The 24,701-nt window shown below is 44.4% G+C and overlaps 1 protein-coding gene across 1 annotated transcript in view; it reads left to right on the top strand.

Annotated features, from left to right (window-relative positions):
* LOC139227842 (neuron navigator 1-like) overlaps positions 1-24,701 on the top strand; it is a 629,647-nt gene that overhangs the window by 115,236 nt on the left and 489,710 nt on the right. The window contains exon 4 of the mRNA XM_070858918.1: positions 3,471-3,577. Coding sequence (XP_070715019.1) covers positions 3,471-3,577 — 107 coding nt within the window. The remainder of the gene's footprint in view (positions 1-3,470; positions 3,578-24,701) is intronic.

Below are 24,701 nucleotides of genomic sequence, written 5' to 3'. Positions count from 1 at the left end.
GGTAACGGGCTTTATCCGAACCCTGAATTTTGGCCCCAATGTATTAGCATGGATAGAGGATTGGTTAATGGACAGAAAGCAGAGAGTAGGAATAAAGGGTCATTTTCAGGTTGGCAGGCTGTAACTAGTGGGGTGCCGCAATGATCAGTGCTGGGGCTGCAGCTATTTACAATCTATATTAATGACCTAGATGAAGGAACTGAGTGTAATGCATCCAAGTTTGCTGACGATACAAAGCTAGGTAGGGCAGTAGGCTGTGAGGAGAACACTAAGAGTCTGCAAAGGGATATAGATCGACTAATTGAGTGGGCAGTAAGATGGTAGATGGAGTTTAACGTAGAGAAATGTGAGGATATTCACTTTGGTAGGAAGAATAGTAAATCAGAATATTTTCTAAATGGGAGAAACTTTTAAATGTTGGTGTTAAGAGAGATTTGGTTATCCTCGTGCAAGAAAATCAAAAAGCTAGCATGCAGGTACAGCAAGCAATAAGGAAGGCAAATGGCATGTTGGCTTTATTGCAAGGGGGTTGGAGAGTATAAGAATAGGAAGTCTTGCTATAATTGTACAGGGCCTTGATGAGACCACACCTGGACTACTGTGCACAATTTTGGTCTCCTTATCTAAGGAAGGATGTACTTGCCTTGGAGAGGGTGTAACAAAGGTTCACTAGATTGATTCCTGTGATGAGAGGGCTGTCCTGTGATGACAGATTGTGTAGAATGGGCCTATATTCTCTGGAGCTTAAAAGAATGAGAGGTGATCTCATTGAAACATAAAAGATTCTGAAGGGGATTGACAAGGTAGATGCTGAGAAGTTGTTTCCCCTGACTGGAGTGTCTAGAATTAGGGGGCATAGTCTCAGACTAAGAGGTAGGCCATTTAAAACCGAGATGAGGAAGAATTTCTTCACTCAGAGGGTTGTGAATCTTTGGAATTCTCTGACTCAGAGGGCTTTGAATGCTGAGTCTTTGAATATATTCAAGACCGAGATAGATAGATGTTTTGGACTCGAGGGGAATCAAGGGATATGGAGATCGGGTGGGAATGTGGAGTTGAGGACGATGATCAGCCATGATTTTATTGAATGGCGGAGCAGGCTTGAGGGGCCGTATGGCCTACTCCTGCTCCTAATTCTTATGTTCTTATAACTCTGTTTTGTGACTTTGCCAGTCTGGATGTTGATCTTGTCCGATGGTGGGGAAAGATAAGCAATAACAGAAGTGCATTTCTGGCTGGTACCAATTGACTGAAAGGTCAGTCTGGTCACAGCCATACAGAAAATACTGGTTGCTATTTATATAATCATTTATAGAAAGCATATTCATACTAAATAAGTTACTACTATAAAATGTTAACTGTTTTATTCGTCTTAAAGGAGCTATGTTTGTTAATTAAAAGTAAATTCTATTAAATTAGAATTTGTGCTAATATGGAACAGCTGCAAATCTCAACGAGCCATTGTTTAAAACATAGGTCTCATCAAATGGTCTATTCACTTGAAGTAGGCAAATCAGGTAAAAAGCGATATCAGTTTACATTCAGATTCTGCAGCCTTTACATCATCGTGGTTTACTACCGGTTTCTTAGTCTGTGTAGTTTTTTAAATGTGTTTTACAGTCCCAGCCAAAATGTTATTTGTCCCAGGTTTGATGCCCAGAATGTGCTGAGTCCACTGATAGCAGTGGTAAGTGCACTACAATTTACCTCAATAACCTTGGACAAAGCAACAGCAGAAATAATTCATGTTCCCACTTGCTGGAAAATGCAAAATGTGGACATTGATTCTCATGGTCAAATAGCTTTCTGAAACCTGAGCCTAGATTTTCCAATCTGTGTTATTTTAGTGCTGAAGGTAACCCATTTAAATTAAAATAATGCCTATCATAAAATAATTTTTTTTATTGATTCACAGGATGTGGGCATTGCTGGCAAGTCCAGCATTTATTGCCCATCCTTAATTGCCCTTCAGAAGGTGGCAGTTTGCCGTCGCCTTTGTGGTGTCCTTACAACTTACTATAGAATCACACGAGGCATGTACTGCAGACAAAGTCACTACGTGACCTGAACCTTTATTCCCAGGACCAAGAAGTGCTGACCCTGCGTGGGACCTCCCTTTATGTACCTGGATGACCAGGTGAGGAGTGTCTCCCACAAGTTCACCCCCTGTGGTCAAGGTGTGCATTACTCAGGTGTATACAGTGTACAGTGTTGTTACATAAGGGTTACAGTTATGTGAAGGTTAAAAACATGACAGCCTTGAACTGTTGCAGTCTGTGTTGCGAACATACTCTCACAGTGCTGTTAGGGAGAGAGTTCCAGGATTTTGACCCAGCGACGATGAAGGAATGGCAATATATTTCCAAGTCAGGGTGGTGTGTGACTTGGAGGGAAATTTGGGAGTTGTTGGTGTTCCCATGCACCTGCCACCCTTCTCTTTCTAGAGGTCGCGGGTGTGGGAGGTGCTGTGGGTGAAGTCTAGGCGAGTTGCTGCAGTGCATCTTGTAGATGGTGCACATTGCAGACATGGTGCACTGATGGTGGAAGGAGTGAATGTTTAAAGTGGTGGATGGGGTGCCAATTAAGCAGGCTGTTTGTCCTGGATGGTGTCAAGCTTCTTGAGTGTTGTTGGAGCTGCAATCTAAGCTTCCATGTTTTAGACTCGAGCAAAAAGAACAGCTACTTTGAGAAAATGCCAGTTACTCCTTCGCCTCCTGGAACGGTACCCAATACGAATGACTGCCTTCTGTAAAGAGAGGGGAAAAAAATTAAACAAAAAACAAGAATGAAAAGCAAGTCAGTGAACCATTTTATCCATTTATTTCCCAAAATATCTCCTCACTGTAATTGTATTATTTAACAGAAGTTCTCATTCTAGTTTTGTTTTCCTCACTAGTAGCCTTATCGTAAGAGATGTTCTTTTGAATCCTTCTTTATGACCTTAAGTGTCAAAACCTTTCTTGCATTAGAAAGAATGCAATTTTATTCTTGGCCAATGATATTTGAAGAACTATAATAGTAATGTTATGAATTTGCACAGCTGGCTCAGAGTTTGCTTAACTTTCTCCAATTTTCTGTCCATTAAATGCACCTGAATTCCTGAAAATTTCCTGCTGATGAGTAAAGTTCCAAACCAGAGCACATTTGTAAATTTTCCCTTTTTAAAATGATTGCATGCTTTCCAGTAAATAAACAAATCTTGCTTTGGATATTTTTTTCTAAAATGGTGATCTATTTATTATACGTGCTCAATATTACAACAATAAGTGCCTTGCAAAGAATTCTGGAGAAATAGCAATTGTGATTCAGTGATATTTTGGGAAAGTGAAACAGCACAATGATCTTCAAAAAAATGTTGCTGTAAGATTTGTAAAATATTTTTCAAATGGTGTATAGATTGAGGTAGTTTTTAACCATGAAAACTTGATTTTTGTATTAGATCATTGAATCATTCTGTTTTCATCTTTCAGAGGAGAAACGACGAGAGACAGTAACAGCACAGAATCAAATGACCCTGCTGGCCATCCTAATGCAGGGGACAGCAACTGGAAATCCAAAAAATGTCCTGAGGATATAGGTATAGTGAATTTTGGTGCGACTTCTGCTTTCAGTAGATCATATTTTAAAAATATGTTTAGCCCTAAACTGACCAGTGTAATTTTTCAATTCTACATCAGTATGGCGGCATCTTGATGAACTACAATCTGTAGATATATATTTCTGAGAAGGTTTTGGTTACAAATCAACCAAGATTCTTCCTGGCAAAGAGAAATGTAACCATTTTTTCTCCATGCAACTTTTTTTTGTCATTCTTATCTATTTGATATTACAAGCTTCAGCAGCACAATAGAACAACTGTGACATTATTATCACAGGCATATTAGGAAATATTTTGCTGTCGATTAACAAGAAGTTCTACATTTGATGTATTCTGGTATAGCTTTTGACTGTCCAAAGTTGATTTTAAGATAGCTCAGCATATTTGAGGGGAACCCACTTAAAATTCTAGTTTGAAGACGTAAAAGCATGTTCAAAGCAGTTGCTATGAATTGGTTTGGACTCGTGTCAACTAAGATTTGGAGAAATATACATTAGGCACAAGAGTTTCCGATTTGGGCGCCATCAGTGATCCATGTGCAAATAGTGCTCTAAATTGCGCTAATTTTGAGAAGCGCTTTTTTCTGCTCAAACTCATTTATATATTGCCGAACTTAAAATCTGCCATGAACCAGCGCAATTGGAAAGCGTTTTAGGAAAGCGTTTAGGTGTATTAAAAAATATTACTTGATATATTTAAAATTAGTATCTGGTGCAGCTTTATTAATACAGCTGAAAATGAGTTTAGCATAAAAAATAACCATTTTTAATCAGTGTCCAGTCCACCACCTGTGAGTAACCTGATTTTAAATAACTGAAAATGATTTTAAAAAATTATACCAAAATATTTACTAGTTATACTGGTGTATAGTAGTCAAATTTCTTAGTAACTTAAAAAAAAATACTTAAAAGCTTTTAAAACAAACCTATTAGTGTCCTGCGCCTGAAACAAAACACTTAATTTTAAACACCTCCCTGAAAGCCTGCAAACAAGTGCAATTAGCTCATTAGAAACATTATTGAGACAAGCTAAATGTAGGACCTTTTCATCCCATAGTCTGGGCTGCAGTGAAAAGCTAATGGCTAATTTTAACCCCCGAACAGACGAGATCAGTGTGAGTGGGGGCAGTATGATGGCGGGGAGTCCACGCACGTTCCCGACCCCCACCACCTTTACTTGCCAGAATACAGCCATGAGACGGCCGGCCGCCACAGAGAATTGGGGGCCTAATTTAAATGGCAGTATTGTGTCCCAATGATGTCATGCACGCTATTTAACCCATGGGCCCGGCTAATGCCCACGTGGTTTGCAAATTGCCAACAAAAGTTCACAGCAGCAAGGATAATGGCCACATGAGGCTCAGGTAGGTAACTTTTTACACAATTTCTAAAGGTTCTTTGTGAGCCAGGAGGAGCAGGAGTTTTCCTCTTGACCCCATAAGAATGCCTTAGGCCTACCGTGCCCCAGGCCCCTCCACCCACTCCCCATCACAAACCTGCAGACCCACACCCACCCCCAAATCCTTACTTACCTTGGCGGGGACTGTTTGCTTGAGGGAAGAATGTTGAGAAGAAGCACAAGCACAGTCAAAAGAGATGAATGTTGTGGAGGTTTTTGAAGGGGATGAGGGAGGGGACAAAGTGTAGATGCTGAGGGAGAGCGTTCCAGTGGAGGGACAAGGTGGCTGAACAAACCACTACTGATGGTGGAATTTTACATGACTATTCCAATGCACTCCTAACAGGCCTCCCATGTTTTACCCTACGTAAACTTGAGGTCATCCAAAACTCTTCTGCCCATCTCCGAATTCACACCAAGTCCTGTTTACCCATCACTCCTGTGCTCGCTGACCTACATTGGCTCGAGTTAAGCAATGCCTCAATTTTAAAATTCTCATTCTTGTTTTCAAATCCCTCCATGGCCTTGCCCCTCCCTAACTCTGTAATCTCCTTCAACCTTACAACCTCCCCTCTCCCCCAACACCCCGCAAAATATATGCTCTTCACTAAGTCTGATCCTCTTGAGCATCCTTGATTTTAATTGCTCAACCATTGATCGTCGAATCTTCAGCCACCAAGGCCCTAAGTTCTGGAATTCCTTCCCTTTCCACCTCACTACCTTTCTTGCCTCCTTTATGACACTCCTTAAAACATAGCTCTTTGACCAAGTTTTTGGTCATCTGCCCAAATTTCTCCTTGTGTTGCTCGGCATCGAATCTTGTTTTATAACACCCCTGTGAAGCACCATGGGATGTTTTACTATGTTAAGGACACTATATAAAAACAAGTTCTTGTTGTTGAATGGAGGAGATGGGAAGAAGAAGTAAGCCCGTGATGGAGCACCAGAGGGTGCATGCAGTGGCATTGGGCTGGAGGGCAAGAGAAGTTAGGGAGGGGCAAGGCCATGGAGAGATCTGAAGTCGAAGATCAGAATCTTAAAATTGATATCTCTGGGACAGGGGAAGCTAGTGGAACTTGATAAGGGATGCAGGCATTAATTCAGAAGACGACATAGCGTGGCATTCTGGATGGTTTTTAGTTTCAAAGGTAGAAGGATGGATGGCCAGCAGGAGAGTGTTGGAAAAGTACAGCCGTGTGATGATACACGTGTGGATTAGGGCCTCAGCAGTAGAGAGTGCTTAGGGCAGAGGTGTACAATGTTATAAAAGAAAGTGGTCTTGGCAACAGATTGAATGAGGGGGAGAAGGATGAGCTCGGGGCCGAGTAATATGCCATGGTTCTGCACATCTGAGCATAGATCTTTTCTCGCATGTTTTCTAATACTACTTTGCAACTGGCTGTTTGAATATGCATGAGATTGGTTTGGAGTGACTGTTCTCCTAAATCATTATAACATTTGGCTTCGTTGTCTGATTGTGAAGCATTGACTGGACAGAGGACAGTTGGGCTGGGAAGATTGCATACCAGTAATGGAACCTGCTCAATTTTCCTTCCATTTAAAGTAGTGGAAGAAAAATCGTTTGGGCTTTATAACGGGCATGTGAACCTCCCCATCCTCCTTTTTCCTCTCTGCTCCACCTAGCTGATGCTTTATATCCGATGGAAAAATCAACAATACCCCCTTACATGGAGCTGTCACTCCAAGGTGCAGTGTATGGACATATAGATATTGTAGCAATGCATTAAATTTGCCCAATTTTAGTTACTAACTCATGACCACAGTCAAACATTGGGTGCTCTCATCCATCTGCAGCTGTGCTGTGGATAGACTGCAACTTATTAGATTTTGCTGGGTACTGCTGATGCGTGTCCTTTATCTAATCTCTGTACATAATAGCACACAGTGATACCATGACTGTGAATTGTGTATCGTTTTGCTTTATGGTTTTCCACATAAATATGGCTTATAAAGCTATCATGCTTCTTTAGAGATAAAATTATATACCTGTACCATAATTAGAATAATGGATATGAATTTCTTAAAAACTGCACAAAAATGCTGCATTTTAATCCATTAGGACTCCTGAGCCATTTTTGAGTGGAAGAGATTACATTTAAAGTGATGAACAAGTTAAATATTTGGCATGTGAAATTTCTCTAAGTCAGAATTTCATGGAAAGTTGAGAAAGAAAAACTGCAGCCTACATGCAGTCATGATGTCAAAATGCATTACCATCCAGAGCATGCTAACTGAAGGAGAATCAGTGACACTAAATCAATTTACACATTGTGAGGTAGCACATGGTTTAGAAAACTTAAAGGAACATTTTTCTTGGTTGGAAAATATGGAAATTACCACCTTCTAAATAGAATTAAGTAAAATTGAGATCTACAGATTTCGAGGACCGAAATTGCCCTGTGCGTCAAACGGGGCAGATAATTCGAATGAAGTGAATATTCTCCGCCTGAATCCATGGGGCGGTGAATAGAGAGAAATTGCCCTCTTTTGCTTCTCTAATTCGTAGCGGCGGTGTTTGGGGGCGGAAGTGCTTTTAGGAGCGGGGAGGAAGGCAGGCGGTGTCATGAGTGCCGCACTGAGCATGTCATAACATCCCTCCCCTTCATTTAAAGAGGAGGGCCGCTACAAGCTCTGCAGCCACTTTAGTGACAACCACTGGGCCACCAGGGAGAACTTCGGCCCAGCCAGCGGTCTGGCACCCAAGAGGGAGAAATGGGCGCAATGTTAACCAGTTTAGCATGGGTGTTTGGGCCAAGGCTAAATTGGTCAGGTCTTTTTTTAAGTGGCCCTGGAGACTGCCTGAATGTGTGCAAAATGGTCCTGTGCCCATTTCCAAACCTGTGTGGGCATAAACTAGATGTAATTGATTCTGTTTTTTTATCAAAGGAGATATGCAGCATAAAATATATTTTGTGTGGGGGTCAATGACTTTCTTTCTCAATTGTAGCCAATGTACAGCTTGGAACAATAATTTAATATACAGTCAAAAGAATAAACAATGAAGTGTTGCGACAGCACATATTTCTATATTTATTATGCCTTCTGTATAAAAATAATTTTCAGCATTATTGGAGTGCAGATTATTTTTATGGAGTATCTTATGTGTTCATTCATTCGGTCAACAAAAAACAAGTTTGAAAGAACTTCCAGTCTTGGCATTTATTCAACACATGCTCCTGACAAATTGAAATGATTGCCATAACATACCAGATCTGCAAAAATATATGAGTATATTATGCAAAAAATTATCAAAGGGATTGTTCAAATTAACCATATGCTGGAGACTTGTATCTCCAGGAGGTTAAGGCAAATTAGACTGCATACTTCTCTGTTGCTTCTCTTAATACAGCTGGTTATTACATGTCAGAAAGGCTTCATTTTATAGGGTACGAAAAGAATTATAACATTCTTAAAACCAAATAAAACAAATTCCTCTTTTCCCTCTCCCAATGATGGAAATATTGCTAACTTGAGCCCAACTAATAAACTGCAGCTCAAATATTGGGAATATCACCGTCACAATTTTAGGGTTTATGTGCTAGATATTCTCTCTGGTTCAGCGTCACTAGTCACTCCTGTAAACGGAGTGCATCCTTTACTGACCAATGTCTAGTTAAATGATAGCAAGACTCATGAACTGTAACAGAACACATTTACTCCATAGTTAATTTAATGTTTAGCAATTTGATGGCTAGCACCAGAAAAGTTACTATGAAAGTTGCCATATCCTAATTAAAAATCCAATTGGTTCACTAATGCTCTTGAAGACAGGGAACATAAGAACATAAGAATTAGGAGCAGGAGTCGGCCATAGGGCCCCTTGAGCCTATTCAATATCATGGCTGATTTTCAAACTCAACTCCACTTTTCTGCCCAATCCTCATATCCCTTGATTCCCCTAGAGTTCAAAAAGCTATTTATCTTAGCCTTGAATATATTCAACGATTCAGTATCCACAGCCTTTGAGGTAGAGAATTGTAAAGATTTACAACCCTCTGAGTAAAGAAATACCTCCTCATCTCAGTCTTAAATGGTGACCCCTTATCCTGAGTCTATGCCCCCTAGTTCTATACCTAGCACCTGCCACCCCTGGCTAGTCTGGTCACGTGCTTCTAGCCCACACCACATGATTGACTCTTCATGCGCTCTGAACTGGTCAAGCAAGCTATTCAGTTGTGCAAATAATTGCTATGAAGTTCAACCACCACTTTCTGAGGCAATTATAGATGGACAGTAATTGCAGCCATTCCATCATTGGCCACATCCTCACAACAAATAATACAAACATTTAAAAGTAAATGAACAGAGCTGGATGCCTTCCATTTTAAGTTATGGAAATTGTCTATCTCCAGCCCCAAGAAGACAGTGATTGGAGTGATGGCAAGAAGAATGATTAAAATAAGGGGGAGAGGAGCTTGGAGGTCATGGACCTCTGAGCACTGCTTCCTTCAGGACCTTGTACAATTATGTAAAAGTGCCTTTACAAAGGCTCAGTAATGTAGTTCGAAGTAATGGAGGAGGAGCATCTGAGAAGGCACCGAACATTTAGGGGCTGAAATTCATCACTCACCGCCCGCTGCCGCCGACAGCCACCCACTAGTGCCGACATTCCTCCTGAAGATCCTCCCAGTGCCACTTTCGGGGTGGCCTGGAACGGGTGGGAGAGAAGAACTGCCGGGAACCGCCCGCTGATGTCAGCGGACGGCCGAGTCGCGCAACTGAGCTCCCGCCTGATTCCTGTGGGCGGGAGTCGACGGCAGATCAGGGATGAACCGCTGCAAGGAGGCTGCTCTGTCCCCAATGGTATGAAGAACCTGAAAAAAAGGTAAGTGAACATTTTAATTTTTTTTTTCAACAGCGAATTACCTGGATGGGGTCCCCTGAAGGTCTTCGGATGTTTTTTTTCAGGTCGTCGACCCTCCGTGGGCCCGACTCCATTCTCGGTGGCACTTGAGTGGCAAGCGCCTTTACCGCCGCTAATGAGACCTCCTGCCCGTTGCTGCCCAGATTGGCGGCATACGTCGTCCATTTGCCGCCCGCCAACCTTTGAGGGACCTCGGCCATGAATATCCTGCCCAAAGTACCGTCCGGTACTTTGGCGGCCATTGTTGGCACTTTGGGCGGCACTTGGGCGGGCGGAGGCCTTGATGAAAATCAGCCCCTTAGAGGCTCTTCACCGGGAGCACATGGAAGCCAAGTATAAACAGCAGAAGGATCCTACGACAAATCAAGCACCCCATCCACCCGTCCCTCCAACCACCACCTTCTCCACCTGTGACAGGGACTGTAGATTTCACATTGGTCTCATCAGTCACCTTAGAACTCATTTTAGTGTGGAAGCAAGTCATGCTCGACTCCGGGGGACTGCCTAAGAAGGAGAGAATGTAGTACGAGATGGGAATTGATGTGTAGCTGTCGGTCTGCATGTCTATCACAAAACTACCAATTTTAGTAGAACTTTTAATAGAATCATAGATATAAGTCACCAAATGGTCTCAAAAGCTACTGTTTAGGAGCTGTATTGTTGACCGCTGAGTAACATTTAAATGACAGCAATTTGTTTTGTCATCCATTAATAAGCTTCAGTGAATGATTCTGGCTGTCATAGCCTGGCAGCAACTAATTGTTGCTATAGGAACTAGAATTTGTAGATAGATTGGCCTCTGGCCTCTGCTGTGGTTGCAGGCCCTTCTCTGCGTGAAGGAAGTGGTCATCTGATATTGAACATCCAGGCTTCAGTCAGCAATTAAATTGTAAATCTCAGCATTCACAGCACATCTCACAGTAAACTGTAAGCAATCACCACAAAATGTAGTGGAATGAGTGCATTTTTATGCAGCTTTTTAATCATAGCAAACCTGGGGATGTGACTTTTACTGCAGAGTGGCTAATTCACCAACACTTTCAATAAAAATTCTCCATTGGTTTACATTTTGTTGATATAAAATGATTGTGTTTGTATTAACCAGAATTAAGATAATTTCAGTAATTTTAAACATCTTTTAAAATCAGTGTGGAGATACAAAATATATCATCATTACTAGAGAACCAAATAGATACATACACAACAAAATTCAATTTCTCTATATACAAATGGCACACAATATTAGTATATACTTAGTGTAATAATACTATCCACCTAATATTGCTATCCTATTTATCTGGCCAGTGCAAATAAGTTGCATTTAATAATATAACCTTACTTGTGGCAGCCAGATTACAAAACCCATGCATACTGAGACCTTTGGTTTCTTCGAAAAGAACACCTTTGTGCACATGTCTGTACAGTAGTATCTCAAGTATCACATGGAAGTGATGAGCTCAGTTAATGTGTTGACAGTAGTTCACATTAAATCTGCTTCCCACTGCAAAGTCCTCGTGCTGAGGGGTTGGACTTACCCTGGCAAGTAGTTATAGATGGGCTGAATTTGCCCAGCAGTGCGGTGGACTTTTGCTGCACACTAGCGAGAGTCTGGCTGAAAGATTGGAAATTATGTCAGGACTCACCATATCCAAGCCCTGGCCTTGGTTTGGGTGAAGCCTCCATCACCCTAAATAAAGCCACTGACAAAGAAGGGTGCAGCTGGGGGATTAGACCTCCTAAGCTGGGAGTTCCTGCATCCCAACCCTAATGGTATTTGGCATATGTTTGGAGCCTTATATGCTGAGTAAAATGAGGTACATTAGCATCCAGAAAGACAGAAATGAGTGCCGTCATGAGTAAATCCACCAAGGATGTGGCCTGCACCTTCAAAGATCAAGATACATTTTTTCAAAATTTATACTGTATTGGTAAGGGGATAAAAAGTACGTTGTTCTCCCACAAGTGGAGGAGCAATCCTGGCTGGCAGCCTGATGTCAATGTTTTTGGCAGCATAGGGTTGACTGCTGACCTAGATGCGGCAATACTGGCACAAGTACTAACCATCTCCGTACAGTTGTGGTGTCTTCCCACTGAAGTTACATACTCTCTGTGTTGACGGACACTGGTAGGATGCAATCCTCGCATGCTGTCAGGATCACGGTCCAAGAACATTTTGGCTCAGAGTGTTTTCAACATATGTTATGATATCAAGACAAACACTGAATATAAAATATTATATCCAGCTATTATATCAGAGCTGACAAAATATTGCTTCACAGCCACACTACTAGCTTGCTTGGGTTCTATTGTGGGTAATGCTGTGAATCGGAGCGAAGTTCAGCTGTTGTATCACACAGTTTTTCGTCATATTTACTCTGCTGCAATGTGTACATAAGAATATAAGTAATAGGAGCAGGAGTAGGCCATTCGGCCCATCGAGCCTGCTCCTCCATTCAATAAGATCATTGCTTATTACATGTACTAGTGCCTAAATATCTAAATATATCTAAATATATCCCAATGAGAAGGAAAGGCTGTAAGAGAAGGGTTAACCATCCATGGCTAACTAAACAGATAAGGGATGGTATCAAATTGAAAACAAGGGCATACATGGCCAAGACTAGTGGGAGGTCAGAGGATTGGGAAACTTTTAAAAGCCAGGAAAGGACAACTAAAAAAATAATAGAGAGGAAAGTTAATTATGAAAGTAATATAAAAACAGATAGTAAGAGTTTCTACAGGTACATAAAAAGGAAAAGAGTGGCTAAAGCAAATGTTGGCCCCCGAGAGGATGAGACTGGGGAATTAATAATGGGGGACGGGGAAATGGCAGAGACTTTGAACAAATATTTTGTATCGGTCTTCATGGTAGAAGACACTAAAAATATCCCAATCAAGGGCCAATAGGGAGGGAGGAACTTAATACAATAATGGGACTAAAGGCAGACAAGTCCCCTGGACCTGATGGCTTGCATCCCAGGGTCTTAAAAGAAGTGGCTGCAGAGGTAGTGGTTGCATTGGTTGTAATCTACCAAAATTCCCTGGAATCTGGGGAGAGGTCTCAGCGGATTGGAAAACCACAAATGTAACGGCCCTATTTAAAAAAGGAGGCAGACAAAATATTGTTGGGAAAAAGCTGAAGTCCATTATTAAGGAAGCAGTACCAGGACATTTGGAAAAGCATAATTCAATCAAGCAGAGCCAGCATGGTTTTATGGAAGGGAAATCATGTTTGACAAATTTGCTGGAGTTCTTTGAGGATGTAACGAGTAGGGTGGATAAGGAGGAACCAGTGGATGTGGTGCATTTGGATTTCCAGCAGGCATTCAATAAGGTGCCATGTAAAAGGTTACTGCACAAGATAAAAGTTCACGGGGTTGGGGGTAATATATTAGCGTGGATAGAGGATTGGCTAACTAACAGAAAACAGAGAGTCGGGATAAATGAGTCATTTTCCATTTGGCAAAGAGTAACAAGTAGGGTGCCGCACGGATCGGTGATGGGTCCTCAACTATTTACAATCTATATTAATGACTTGAGTGAAGGGACCGAGTGTAATGTAGCCAAGTTTGCTGATGATAAAATAATGGGTGGGAAAGCAAATTGTGAGGAGGACACAAAAAATCTGCAAAAGGAGAGAGACAGGCTAAGGGAGTGGGCAAAAATTTGGCAGATGGAGTATAATGTAGGAAAATGTGAGGTAATCCACTTTGGCAGAAAAATAGAACAGCAAGTTATAATTTAAATGGAGAAAAATTGCAAAGTGCTGCAGTACAGAGGGACCTGGGGGTCCTTGTGCATGAAACACAAAAAGTTAGTATGCAGGTACAGCAAGTAATCAGGAAGGCAAATGGAACGTTGGCCTTTATTGGAAGGGGGATAGAGTATAAAAGCAGAGAAGTCCTGCTACAACTGTACAGGGTATTGGTGAGGCCACACCTAGAGTACTGCTTACAGTTTTTGTCGTGTTGTAGACTCACACGAGGCATGTATATATCAGACATGGTCACTCTGTGACCTTCACTTTATTCCCAGGACCAAAGAGTGCTGACCCTGGGTGGGACCTCCCCTTTTATACCTGGAAACCCAGGTGAGGAGTGTCTCCCGCAAGCTCACCCCCTGTGGTCAGGGTGTGCATTTCAATGACACAGGTACAGTGTGCATGAGTTACAGTTACATAACTATTGTCATTGCAAGATGGTGAAATACATGACATCACCTCCCCCCTTGAGTTTTTTAGTTTCAGAGGTTAAGTCTGTCAGGTGGTCGACGCTCTCTCGTGGAGCGCCGCAGTTGTGGCTCTGGTGGCTGAGCCTCAGCACGCGTCTCTGTCACTTGAGGTGATTCCGGCCTGTCCGGGCTGGCCGCAGGGACTGTGCATGCTAAGGGCTAGAAACGTTGAAACATAGAAAATAGGTGCAGGAGTAGGCCATTCGGCCCTTCGAGCCTGCACCGCCATTCAATGAGTTCATGGCTGAACATGTAACTTCAGTACCCCATTCCTGCTTTCTCGCCAAACCCCTTGATCCCTCTAGTAGTAAGGACTTCATCTAACTCCTTTTTGAATATATTTAGTGAATTGGCCTCAACAACTTTCTGTGGTAGAGAATTCCACAGGTTCATCACTCTCTGGGTGAAGAAGTTTCTCCTCATCTCGTCCTAAATGGCTTACCCCTTATCCTTAGGCTGTGACCCCTGGTTCTGGACTTCCCTAACATTGGGAACATTCTTCCTGCATCTAACCTGTCTAACCCCGTCAGAATTTTAAACGTTTCTATGAGGTCCCCTCTCATTCTTCTGAACTCCAGTGAATACAAGCCCAGTTGATCCAGTCTTTCTTGATAGGTCAGTCCCGCCATCCCGGGAATCAGTCTGGTGAACCTTCGCTGCACTCCCTCAATAGCAAGAATGTCCTTCCTCAGGTTAGGAGACCAAAACTGTACACAATACTCCAGGTGTGGCCTCACCAAAGCCCTGTACAACTGTAGCAACACCTCCCTGTCCCTGTACTCAAATCCTGTCTTTGTTGTTCATACGCTGGCAGTGGTGTGGGTGCTATCTCATCATGCTCTTCTTCCGCTTCCTCCGTATCTATGCTGAACCTTGTCTTTACTTGGTCCAAGTGTTTGCGGTATATCTGCCCATTGTTTAGTCTGACCACCATGACCCTGTTTCCTTCTTTGCCAATTACGGTGCCCTTAAGCCATTTGGGTCCCAAAGCATGGTTAAGAACAAATACCAGGTCATCTATTTCTATACACTTCCCCCTTGAGCCTTGATCATGGAGCTCGGTTTGGGACTGGTGCTTGCCCTCAACAATGTCTGCCAGGTCTGGGTGAATGAGGGACAGCGACGTCTTGAGCATACGTTTCGTGAGGAGGAGCGATAGGCGGTACTGAAGGGTGGGTCCTTGGATGCGTAGCATGCCCTGCTTTATGACTTGGACCGCCCGTTCCACCTGGCCATTGGAAGCTGGCTTGAACGCCGCTGTCCGGACGTGCTTGATCTCATTGCCCAACATAAACTCCTGGAATTCATGGCTGGTAAAACACGGGCCATTGTCGCTGACCAGGATGTCCGGCAAGCCGGGTCGCGAAAACCGTACGCAGACTCTCCACCATGATGGATGTCGTGCACGAGTTCAATATGATGCACTCGATCCACTTCGAGTATGCATCGACTACGATCAGGAACATTTTCCCCATGAACGGGCCCGCATAGTCTACGTGAATACGTGACCATGGCCTGGTGGACCAGGGCCACGGGCTGAGTGGAGCCTCCCTGGGGGCATTGCCCAGCTGGGCACACATCGTGCACCTGCGAACCCAGTGTTCCAGGTCTGAGTCAATCACCGGCCACCATACATGTGACCGGGCAATGGCCTTTATTAACAGGATGCCAGGGTGCTCGCTGTGGAGTTCCCTGATGAACGCTTCCCTTCCTTTCTGGTGCATGACTACCCAGCTGCCCCATAACAGGCAGTCGGCTTGGATGGAGAGTTCATCCATCCGTCTCTGAAACGGCCTGACTTCCTCGGGGCACGCCCTGTGTGCAGGCGCCCAGTCCCCAGTCAGGACACATTTCTTTATCATGGATAGGAGGGGGTCCCTTTTGGTCCAGAGTTTGATCTGTCGGGCTGTGATGGGGGAGCACGCAATGTCAAAAGCCTCAACGGCCATGACCATCTTGGCGTTCTGCTCCGACGCCCCCTCGGTGGTGGCCAGTGGGAGCCTGCTGAGTGCATCAGCGCAATTTTCTGTGCCTGGCTGGTGCCGTATGGTGTAGTCATATGCAGCCAGCATGAGGGCCCATCGCTGTATGCGAGCTGACACATTAGCGTTGACAGCCTTGTTGTCGGACAACATGGATGTTAACGGCTTGTGATCCGTCTCTAGCTCGAACTGTCTACCAAAAAGGTACTAGTGCATCTTTTTCACACCGTACACACACGCGAGTGCCTCCTTCTCGACCATGCCATATCCATGCTCTGCCTGGGACAGTGACCTGGAGGCATAAGCCACCAGTTGGAGTCGGCCGTCATCGTTACCCTGCTGCAACACACACCCAACCCCGTAGGATGACACATCGCATGTTAAAACCAGTTTTGTGCAAGGGTCATACAAAGTCAACAGTTTGTTGAAACACAGCAGGTTCCTCGCCTTATTGAAAGCCCGCTCTTGACAATCCCCCCAAAACCATTCACAACCTTTACGGAGGAGCATGTGTAACGGCTCCAACAATGTCCTTAAGTTCAGCAGAAAGTTCTCAAAATAGTTCAAAAGTCCCAGGAATGATCGCAACTCCGACGTGTTGCCAGGCCTGGCCGCCCGGCAAATTGCTTCAGTTTTTGATTCAGTGAGCCGGATCCCGTCTGCGGCAACCCTCCTGTCCGGGAACTCGACCTCTGGGGCCAAAAACACGCACTTGGCCTTTTTCAGCCGCAAGCCTACCCGATCCAATCAGCGTAGCACCTCCTCCAGGTTGCGGAGGTGTTCCTCGGTGTCTCGACCCGTTATAAGGATGTTGTCTTGGAATACGACCGTTCCAGGGATGGACTTGAGCAAGCTTTCCATGTTTCGCTGAAAGATAGCCACTGCCGAACGAATGCCTGTTGTAGACAAATAATCCTTTGTGCGTCGTGATGGTGGTCAGAAGCTTGGAATCTTCCGCCAGTTCCTGATTCATGTAGGCCGAAGTGAGGTCCAGCTTCGTGAACAGCTTTCCACTTGCCAGCATGGCAAAGAGGTCCTCCGCTCTCGGAAGCGCGTATTGGTCTTGCAGCGACACTCAGTTGATGGTGGCTTTGTAGTCGCCACATCTGCTTTGAGGACGGGAACGATGGGACTTGTCCAGTTGCTGAATTCAACGGCCGAAATTATGCCCTCTCTGAGCATCCTGTCCAGTTCACTTTCAATTTTCTCACGCATCACGTATGGCACCGCTCTGGCTTTGTGGTGCATTGGTGTGGTGTCCGGAGTGATGTTTATCACTACTTTAGTGCCTTTGAACGTTCTAACACTGGGTTGAAAGAGTGACTCGAATTTTTGCAATACCTGCGAACATGAACTTCGCTCCACGGATGAAATGGTGTGCACATCCCCCCATTTCCAATTCATCTCAGCGAGCCAATTCCTCCCCAAAAGCACGGGGCCATTTCCCAGAACAATCCAGAGTGGCAGCCGGTTCTGTAATCCATTATGCGTTACCACCAAGTTTGCACTGCCCAGCACTGGGATGATCTCTTTGGTGTACGTATGTAGCTGCGTCTCAATGCGTTCCAGTTTGAGCCTGCTAGCTCTGTGTGGCCATAGTCTCTCAAATTGTTGGGCGCTCATTAATGACTGGCTAGCTCCCGTATCCAGCTCCATGTGCACCGGGATGCTTTTCAGTTTGACTTTCATCATCAAGGGTGGCATTTTAGTGTATGAGCTGTGGACGTCAGCCACATGAACTCTCTGAACTTCAGCATCCATGGTTGTTCCCCAGGTCTCATCCTGCATTACAGACTCCTCGTCTGGTTCCTCTGTCTCGCAGACTAGCCTCGCTATTGCCTTTTTTCACGTCCTGGCCAAGTGTCCACTGACATTACAAATCCTACAGGTATAAAGCTGGAACCTGCAGCTTTTGGCAGTGTGTCTACCCCCACACCTCCAACATGAGCTGAGAGTGCTGTTAACAAAAGGACTATTCACAGGCATTCCTCTCTGATGGCCCGTTTGGCTGCTTCCAAGCACTCTGATGGAGGGTGTTAATGGTCCCATCATGGGATGCATTGTTCCTCGTGATGGCGTGAATTGCCGATCCCTTTTCCATTGTCCCTGTTGCGGGCCCACCCTGGAACTTGTTGCTGCCTGGGCGGTGTCGAATTGCCCTTGCCTGCCTGCCTGGGTGGTGTCGAATTGCCCTTGCCTGCCTGTGGGGTTCTGTATCACTTTTACAACATTAACTCCCTGGTTCATCGCAACGTTAAAACCAGGGCTGCGTGCATAAATTAGCTTGGTCTCCTCTTCCCCTGCCATAAAGGTCTGAGCTATCAACGCCGCCCCTTCTAAAATCAGGTCCTTAGTCTTTATGAGCTTCCTGAAAATGCTGGCATGATTAATGCCCTCGATGAAAAAGTTCCTTAACATCTCCCCCTGCAGGCATCGGAGAACTTACAGAGACTGGCCAAACGCCGCAGTTCCATCACGAAATCCGAGACGTTTTGACCCTCCCGACGCTGGTGAGAGTAGAACCGGTGCCAGGCCATGTGTACGCTACTTGCCGGCTTGAGATGCTCACTGATCAGCTGGCTGAGCTCTTCGAAGGACTTGTCCGCTGGCTTTTGGGGTGCGAGCAGGTCTTTCATCAGCGCATACGTCTGTGGACCACAGCTGGTCAGTAGATGCGCCCTCCGTTTGTCAGCCGCTGCCTCTTCCAGCCAGTCCTTTGTGTCAAAGCTCTGCTGGAGTCTTTCCACAAAGTCGTCCCAGTCCTTACCCACACAGTAGCGTTCCTCTGTGCCAACGGTGGCCATTCTCGTAGTTCACTGATTCCCGTTTATCGTCACCAAATGTAGTGTCTCTGCACCTTGTTACAAACTCACACGAGGCAAGTATATATCAGACACGGTCACTCTGTGACCTTCACTTTATTCCCAGGACCAAGGAGTGCTGACCCTGGGTGGGACCTCCCCTTTTATACCTGGAAACCCAGGTGAGGAGTGTCTCCCGCAAGCTCACCCCCTGTGGTCAGGGTGTGCATTTCAAGGGTACAGGTACAGTGTTCATGAGTTACAGTTACGTAACTATTGTTATTGCAAGATGGTGAAATACATGACAGTTTTGGTCTCTATTTAAGGAAGGGTATACTTGCATTGGAGGCTGTACAGAGAAGGTTCACCCGGTTGTTTCCAGAGATGGGGGGGTTGATTTATGAAAATAGGTTGAGTAGTTTGGGCCTGTACACATTGGAGTTCAGAAGAATGAGAGGTGATCTTATCGAAACATATAAGATAATAAAGGGGCTCGACCAGGTGGATGCAGAGAGGATACTTCCACTCGTGGGGTTAAACTAAAACTAGGGGACATAGGGCCCAAATTTGCCCACCACTGGGTGCCGGTTTTTCGGAGCCCAGTGAATTTTTTGGCGCCAAAGCTTACTCCAAACCTTCCCCAGTGTTGGGGCGCCTGCGTCGACTACCAGCGGCAGAATGTTTGGCGCCATACATTCTGGCGCTGGTGTACCAGTAAAACAAGCTTCCACGCCACTTTCACTAAGTCGAACTTTCCCCACCAAAAAAAATGTTTAAACCGTCGCACAGACAAATTTAAGACAAAATTTAAACTATAAACAGGTCTAAATATAAAATAAATAAAAACTCACCATACTGATGATCTAGTGATGAAAAAAGAATGATGGCAAAAACATTTTTAAATGCCTTACCTTTTTCCATAGATGTCCTCACGGCCTAAAATAAACCCAAAAGTCCAAGGAAAACATTAAAAAGTTCCAAAAATGCATAATCACCATGCAAATCCTCCTCCTCTTCTTCTGGAATCCAGTGCAGCCTTCTCCCCACTCTCCTCGATGTCGACTGGAGTCCTGCTGGCCTCTGGCTGAAGGTCCTCTTCCCACGCGGTCCGCTGCTCATACAGGCTAAAGGTCTGCACACAATGGACAGTGCAAGACACTCCAGGCTCAAAGGCAAGCAGCAGTGATCTCTAGTAAAGGTGGAACTTTAAATTTAAAAAAAATATATAATCTCACCACTAATATTTTAGGTTTTTAATGGAGTGTTGGAGTGCGTAAGTGGAAAATATATAATTTATATTAAATGTTACCGCCATAAATTTTTTATGTTTCAAGGGAGTATAGGGAGTGCTTAGGTGGACATCACATAATGGGTAATAAATAGTCCCTCCACCAATCTTTTACGTTTTAAAGGAATGTTGGAGTGCTTAGATGGACGTAACCTTATGTTTATTAAATATTCCCATCACAAATCTTGAATGTTTAACTGGAGTCTGGATGTGTTGGAGTGTTTAGGTGGACAATAAGACTAAGTTGTTCATGGATCCAGACTGGGTGAGGGTCACTGATATATGCACCATGGTACTTCGTTGCATGCATCAGTGACTCAGAACAAGGCAGCATCCATGAACACCTTCTCACTGGAACCTGCCCCTGTATCATTTAAACGAATAGCTTGCAAGGGTGATGCACTTTTTACATTTACTGTCCGGTTATCCTGCAATATTTATTAGTGCAGCATTAAAAAATGAAGTGCAGGAGTCAGGTTAAAAGTCCAAAATTTAAATGTTTATTAACATTTGCACAGCGCAGTTGTGATTAGCGTGACTTTACTTATGTTTAATTCTTCAAAACTTTATTCAGAGCCGTGGCAAACTTTACAAACATTCAACGAAATCAATCAAAAACAATTATTCTATCCTTTTCATTAGCGCTGTGCACCAATCCTGCCCCAGTAGATGCTGCCACCCCTGCGCGTGCCCGTAGTTGCAGACTTCTGCTTTCTTGCCCCCCCCCCCCACCCCCCCCCGTACCCCCAGGTTTAGTCTGTTCCATTTCCTGCGCGGCATTTCTTGATGCTGGACTATGACAGAATAGCAGAATGCCCGGGTACCTCTTCATCATCAACCTCATCCTCAGGATCAACCCTTGCATTTGGTGCAGAGTGGAAAGTGCTCCTCGCATTAAGGACAGCCTGGGTGTGCTCCCGTATTGCCAATGCAACCACGTCCCACCGTCCCAAACGTCTCCCCAACTCTGCCCTCACCCTACCAACGGCTTCCAGGAGCAATCGAGATTGCTCAATGTTCTCTCCGATCATCCCCACAAAATGTCCTAAGTCCTCAGGATCCAATATTTCTGGATCAGGTATGGAGTTCGCCCCACCATGAAGTCTCGCAGGTGTGGCTTGCTGCGACACACTTGTACCCACAGCCTCAGACGTCACACCTAGAAAAGTCCTCTCACTTGATTCGCTCGTGAAAAGACTTGAAATCCTCGAGGGGTTCAGCACCTCCAAATCCAGGGTGACTATCTCGGCGTCCATGACTTCTTGCTGTCCATTATTGTCCTGAGTTGGAATATCTGGCATGCTGTTTACATGAACATTCTCGCCTTCAGCTTCAGATGCACCTTCGGTCTCCTCCTGATGTTCACCCGCTGCAAAACAAAAGATAGATGCTTGGTTGGCAGCATTAAGGAAGGAGAAGCGTAGGAACCACACACAGTACTTAACATTCAGCCAACCCAGACGGTGCAATTTGCAGGGCTTACCCTCCAGTGGAAAACTGGGCCCAGCTTGCGCATTGATTGTTGGTCTTCTCCTGTATCATTTAATCATTGACGCTATCCTCTGCTCCAGGACTGTAAGTTGGAGCCTACTTGGCGGACATCCTCCAGTTTGTGACCGTTCATGGTTGATCTGTGGCACCATCTTCTGCAAAGATGCAAATGCAACTTTTTAAAGAGAGGGTGCTTGTGAACACACGCACGCACACACACACGCACACGGATCACATTTACAGATATTATTGCAGTGCATAAATATACATATATTTAAAGCCCAAATAAATGTAAGTTTATCGTATTACTTACAGTCACTGCTTGTCCGAGGTCCTGCCACTTCTTTATTAGCTAGGCACCGGTTCTCGGGGTCATGGACATTCCATTAAACTCGACTGTGACATGGTCCCAAACTTTTGCGAGTGCAGACGGTTTAAGATTATTTTTTCCAAGCTCTCCTTGTTCTCAAGAACTCCCCATCCACTCTCGATTAAGTCTACCAGGGGCTCAATTACATCCACACGAAATCTCTTCACCGTTATGGTTTCCCCTTCTCCGTCCCTGGCACTTTCGCCTTCTCTGCGTTCTTCCATTGCAGCCGTCACGTGATCGAAGCTGTATTTCCTACCTGCGAATCCACCTTTGCCGCCAGTGGATTCTCAATGGTGTGTTACACTGTCCCCATAATCCTTATTAGTCAGGACATTGTGTTAGTGAATTTGATGGGACTGAAGGCTGATAAATCCCCAGTGCCTGATAGTCTGCATCCCAGAGTACTTAAGGAAGTGGCCCTAGAAATAGTGGATGCATTGGTGGTCATTTTCCAACATTCTATAGACGCTGGATCAGTTCCTATGGATTGGAGGGTAGCTAATGTAACACCACTTTTTTAAAAAGGAGGGAGAGAGAAAACAGGGAATTATAGACCGGTTAGCCTAACATCGGTAGTGGGGAAAATGTTGGAATCAGTTATTAAAGATGTAATAGCAGTGCATTTGGAAAGCAGTGACAGGATTGGTCCAAGTCAGCATGGATTTATGAAAGGGAAATCATGCTTGACAAATCTTCTAGAATTTTTTGAGGATGTAACTAGTACAGTGGACAAGGGAGAACCAGTGGATTTGGTGTATTTGGACTTTCAAAAGGCTTTTGACAGGGTCCCACACAAGAGATTAGTGTGCAAAATTAAAGCACATGGTATTGTGGGTAATGTATTGACATGGATAGAGAACTGGTTGGCAGACAGGAAGCAAAGAGTAGGAATAAACGGGTCCTTTTCAGAATGGCAGGCGGTGACTAGTGGGGTACCACAAGGTTCAGTGCTGGGACCCCAGCTATTGACAATATACATTAATGATTTAGACAAAGGAATCGAATATAATATCTCCAAGTTTGCAGATGACACTAAGCTGGGTGGCAGTGTGAGCTGTGAGGAGGCTGCTAAGAGGCTGAAGGATGACTTGGACAGATTAGGTGAGTGGGCAAATGCATGGCAGATGCAGTATAACGTAGATAAATGTGAGGTTATCCACTTTGGTGGCAAAAATAGGAAAGCAGAATATTATCTGAATGGTGACAGATTAGGAAAAGGGGAGGTGCATCGAGACCTGGGTGTCATGACACATCAGTCATTGAAAATTGGCATGCAGGTACAGCAGGCGGTGAAGAAGGATTTGAGTATAGGAGTAGGGAGGTCTTACTGCAGTTGTACAGGGCCTGGGTGAGGCCACACCTTGAATATTTTGTACAGTTTTGGTCTCCTAATCTGAGGAAGGATATTCTTGCTATTGAGGGAGTGCAGCGAAGGTTCACCAGACTGATTCCCGTGATGGCAGGACTGACATATGAAGAAAGACTGGATCGACTAGGCTTATATTTACTGGAATTTAGAAGAATGAGAGGGGATCTCATAGAAACATATAAAATTCTGATGGGATTGGACCGGTTAGATGCAGGAAGAATGTTCCCGATGTTGGGGAAGTCCAGAACCAGGGGTAACAGTCTAAGGGTAAGGGTTAAGCCATTTAAGACCGAGATGAGGAGAAACCTCTTCACTCAGAGAATTGTAAACCTGTGGAATTCTCTACCACAGAAAGTTGTTGAGGCCAGTTCGTTAGATATATTCAAAAGGGAGTTAGACGTGGCCCTTATGGCTAAAGGGATCAAGGTTTATGGAGAGAAAGCAGGAATGGGGTACTGAAGTTGTATGATCAGCCATGATCATATTGAATGGTGGTGCAGGCTTGAAGGGCCGAATGGCCTACTCCTGCACCTATTTTCTATGTTTCTATACTTTGCATTGCGCATGTGCAGATGGGACCTTTTTTTTTCTTTCTGCACATGCGCAGTGGGTTAGAATTTTTTTTTTATTGCATGCGCTGTGCCGCTTCAACACACATTGGAGGCTCCACCCTGCAGAGTCAAATCAGGTAGTGCCGGCGCACATGGTGGAGAAAATACAACTTTAATTTTTCAGCACTGAGGTGCCTAAAAAAAACTGGCGTCCAGGTAAGTTAAGGGCATTTTTTTTCTTTGGGGAAATTTTGGGCCTGAGTCTCAGAATAAGGGGCCTCCCATTTAAAACTGAGATGAGGAGGAATTTCTTCTCTGAAGATTGTAAATCTGTGGAATTCTCTGCCCCAGAAAACTGTGGAGGCTGGGTCATTGAACATGTTCAAGGCAGAGATGGACAGATTTTTGAGCGATAAGGGAGTAAAGGGTTACGGGGAGCGGGCAGGAAAGCGGAGCTGAGTACATGATCAGATCAGCCATAATCTTATTAAATGGTGGAGCAGGCTCGAGGGACCAAATGGCCTACTCCTGCTCCTATTTCTTATGTTATGTTCTTAGTGTGGTGTCTTACGTGAGATTCAAAGGAAAGGCAGCCCCAATATTTACAATTATTATCTAATTTTCCACATGTAAAATTCTATTCATTGCCGTAAGTTTACCAGCTTGCCAAGATGGAGCAGACTCCCACCCCAATTTACACTTTTCCTCTGAAGGTGCTGAACCTCGGCTTCACAT

Source organism: Pristiophorus japonicus, chromosome 17, assembly GCF_044704955.1.
Source record: "Pristiophorus japonicus isolate sPriJap1 chromosome 17, sPriJap1.hap1, whole genome shotgun sequence".
Lineage (NCBI taxonomy): Eukaryota > Metazoa > Chordata > Chondrichthyes > Pristiophoridae > Pristiophorus > Pristiophorus japonicus.
This window is presented reverse-complemented; position numbering and strand designations above follow the sequence as displayed.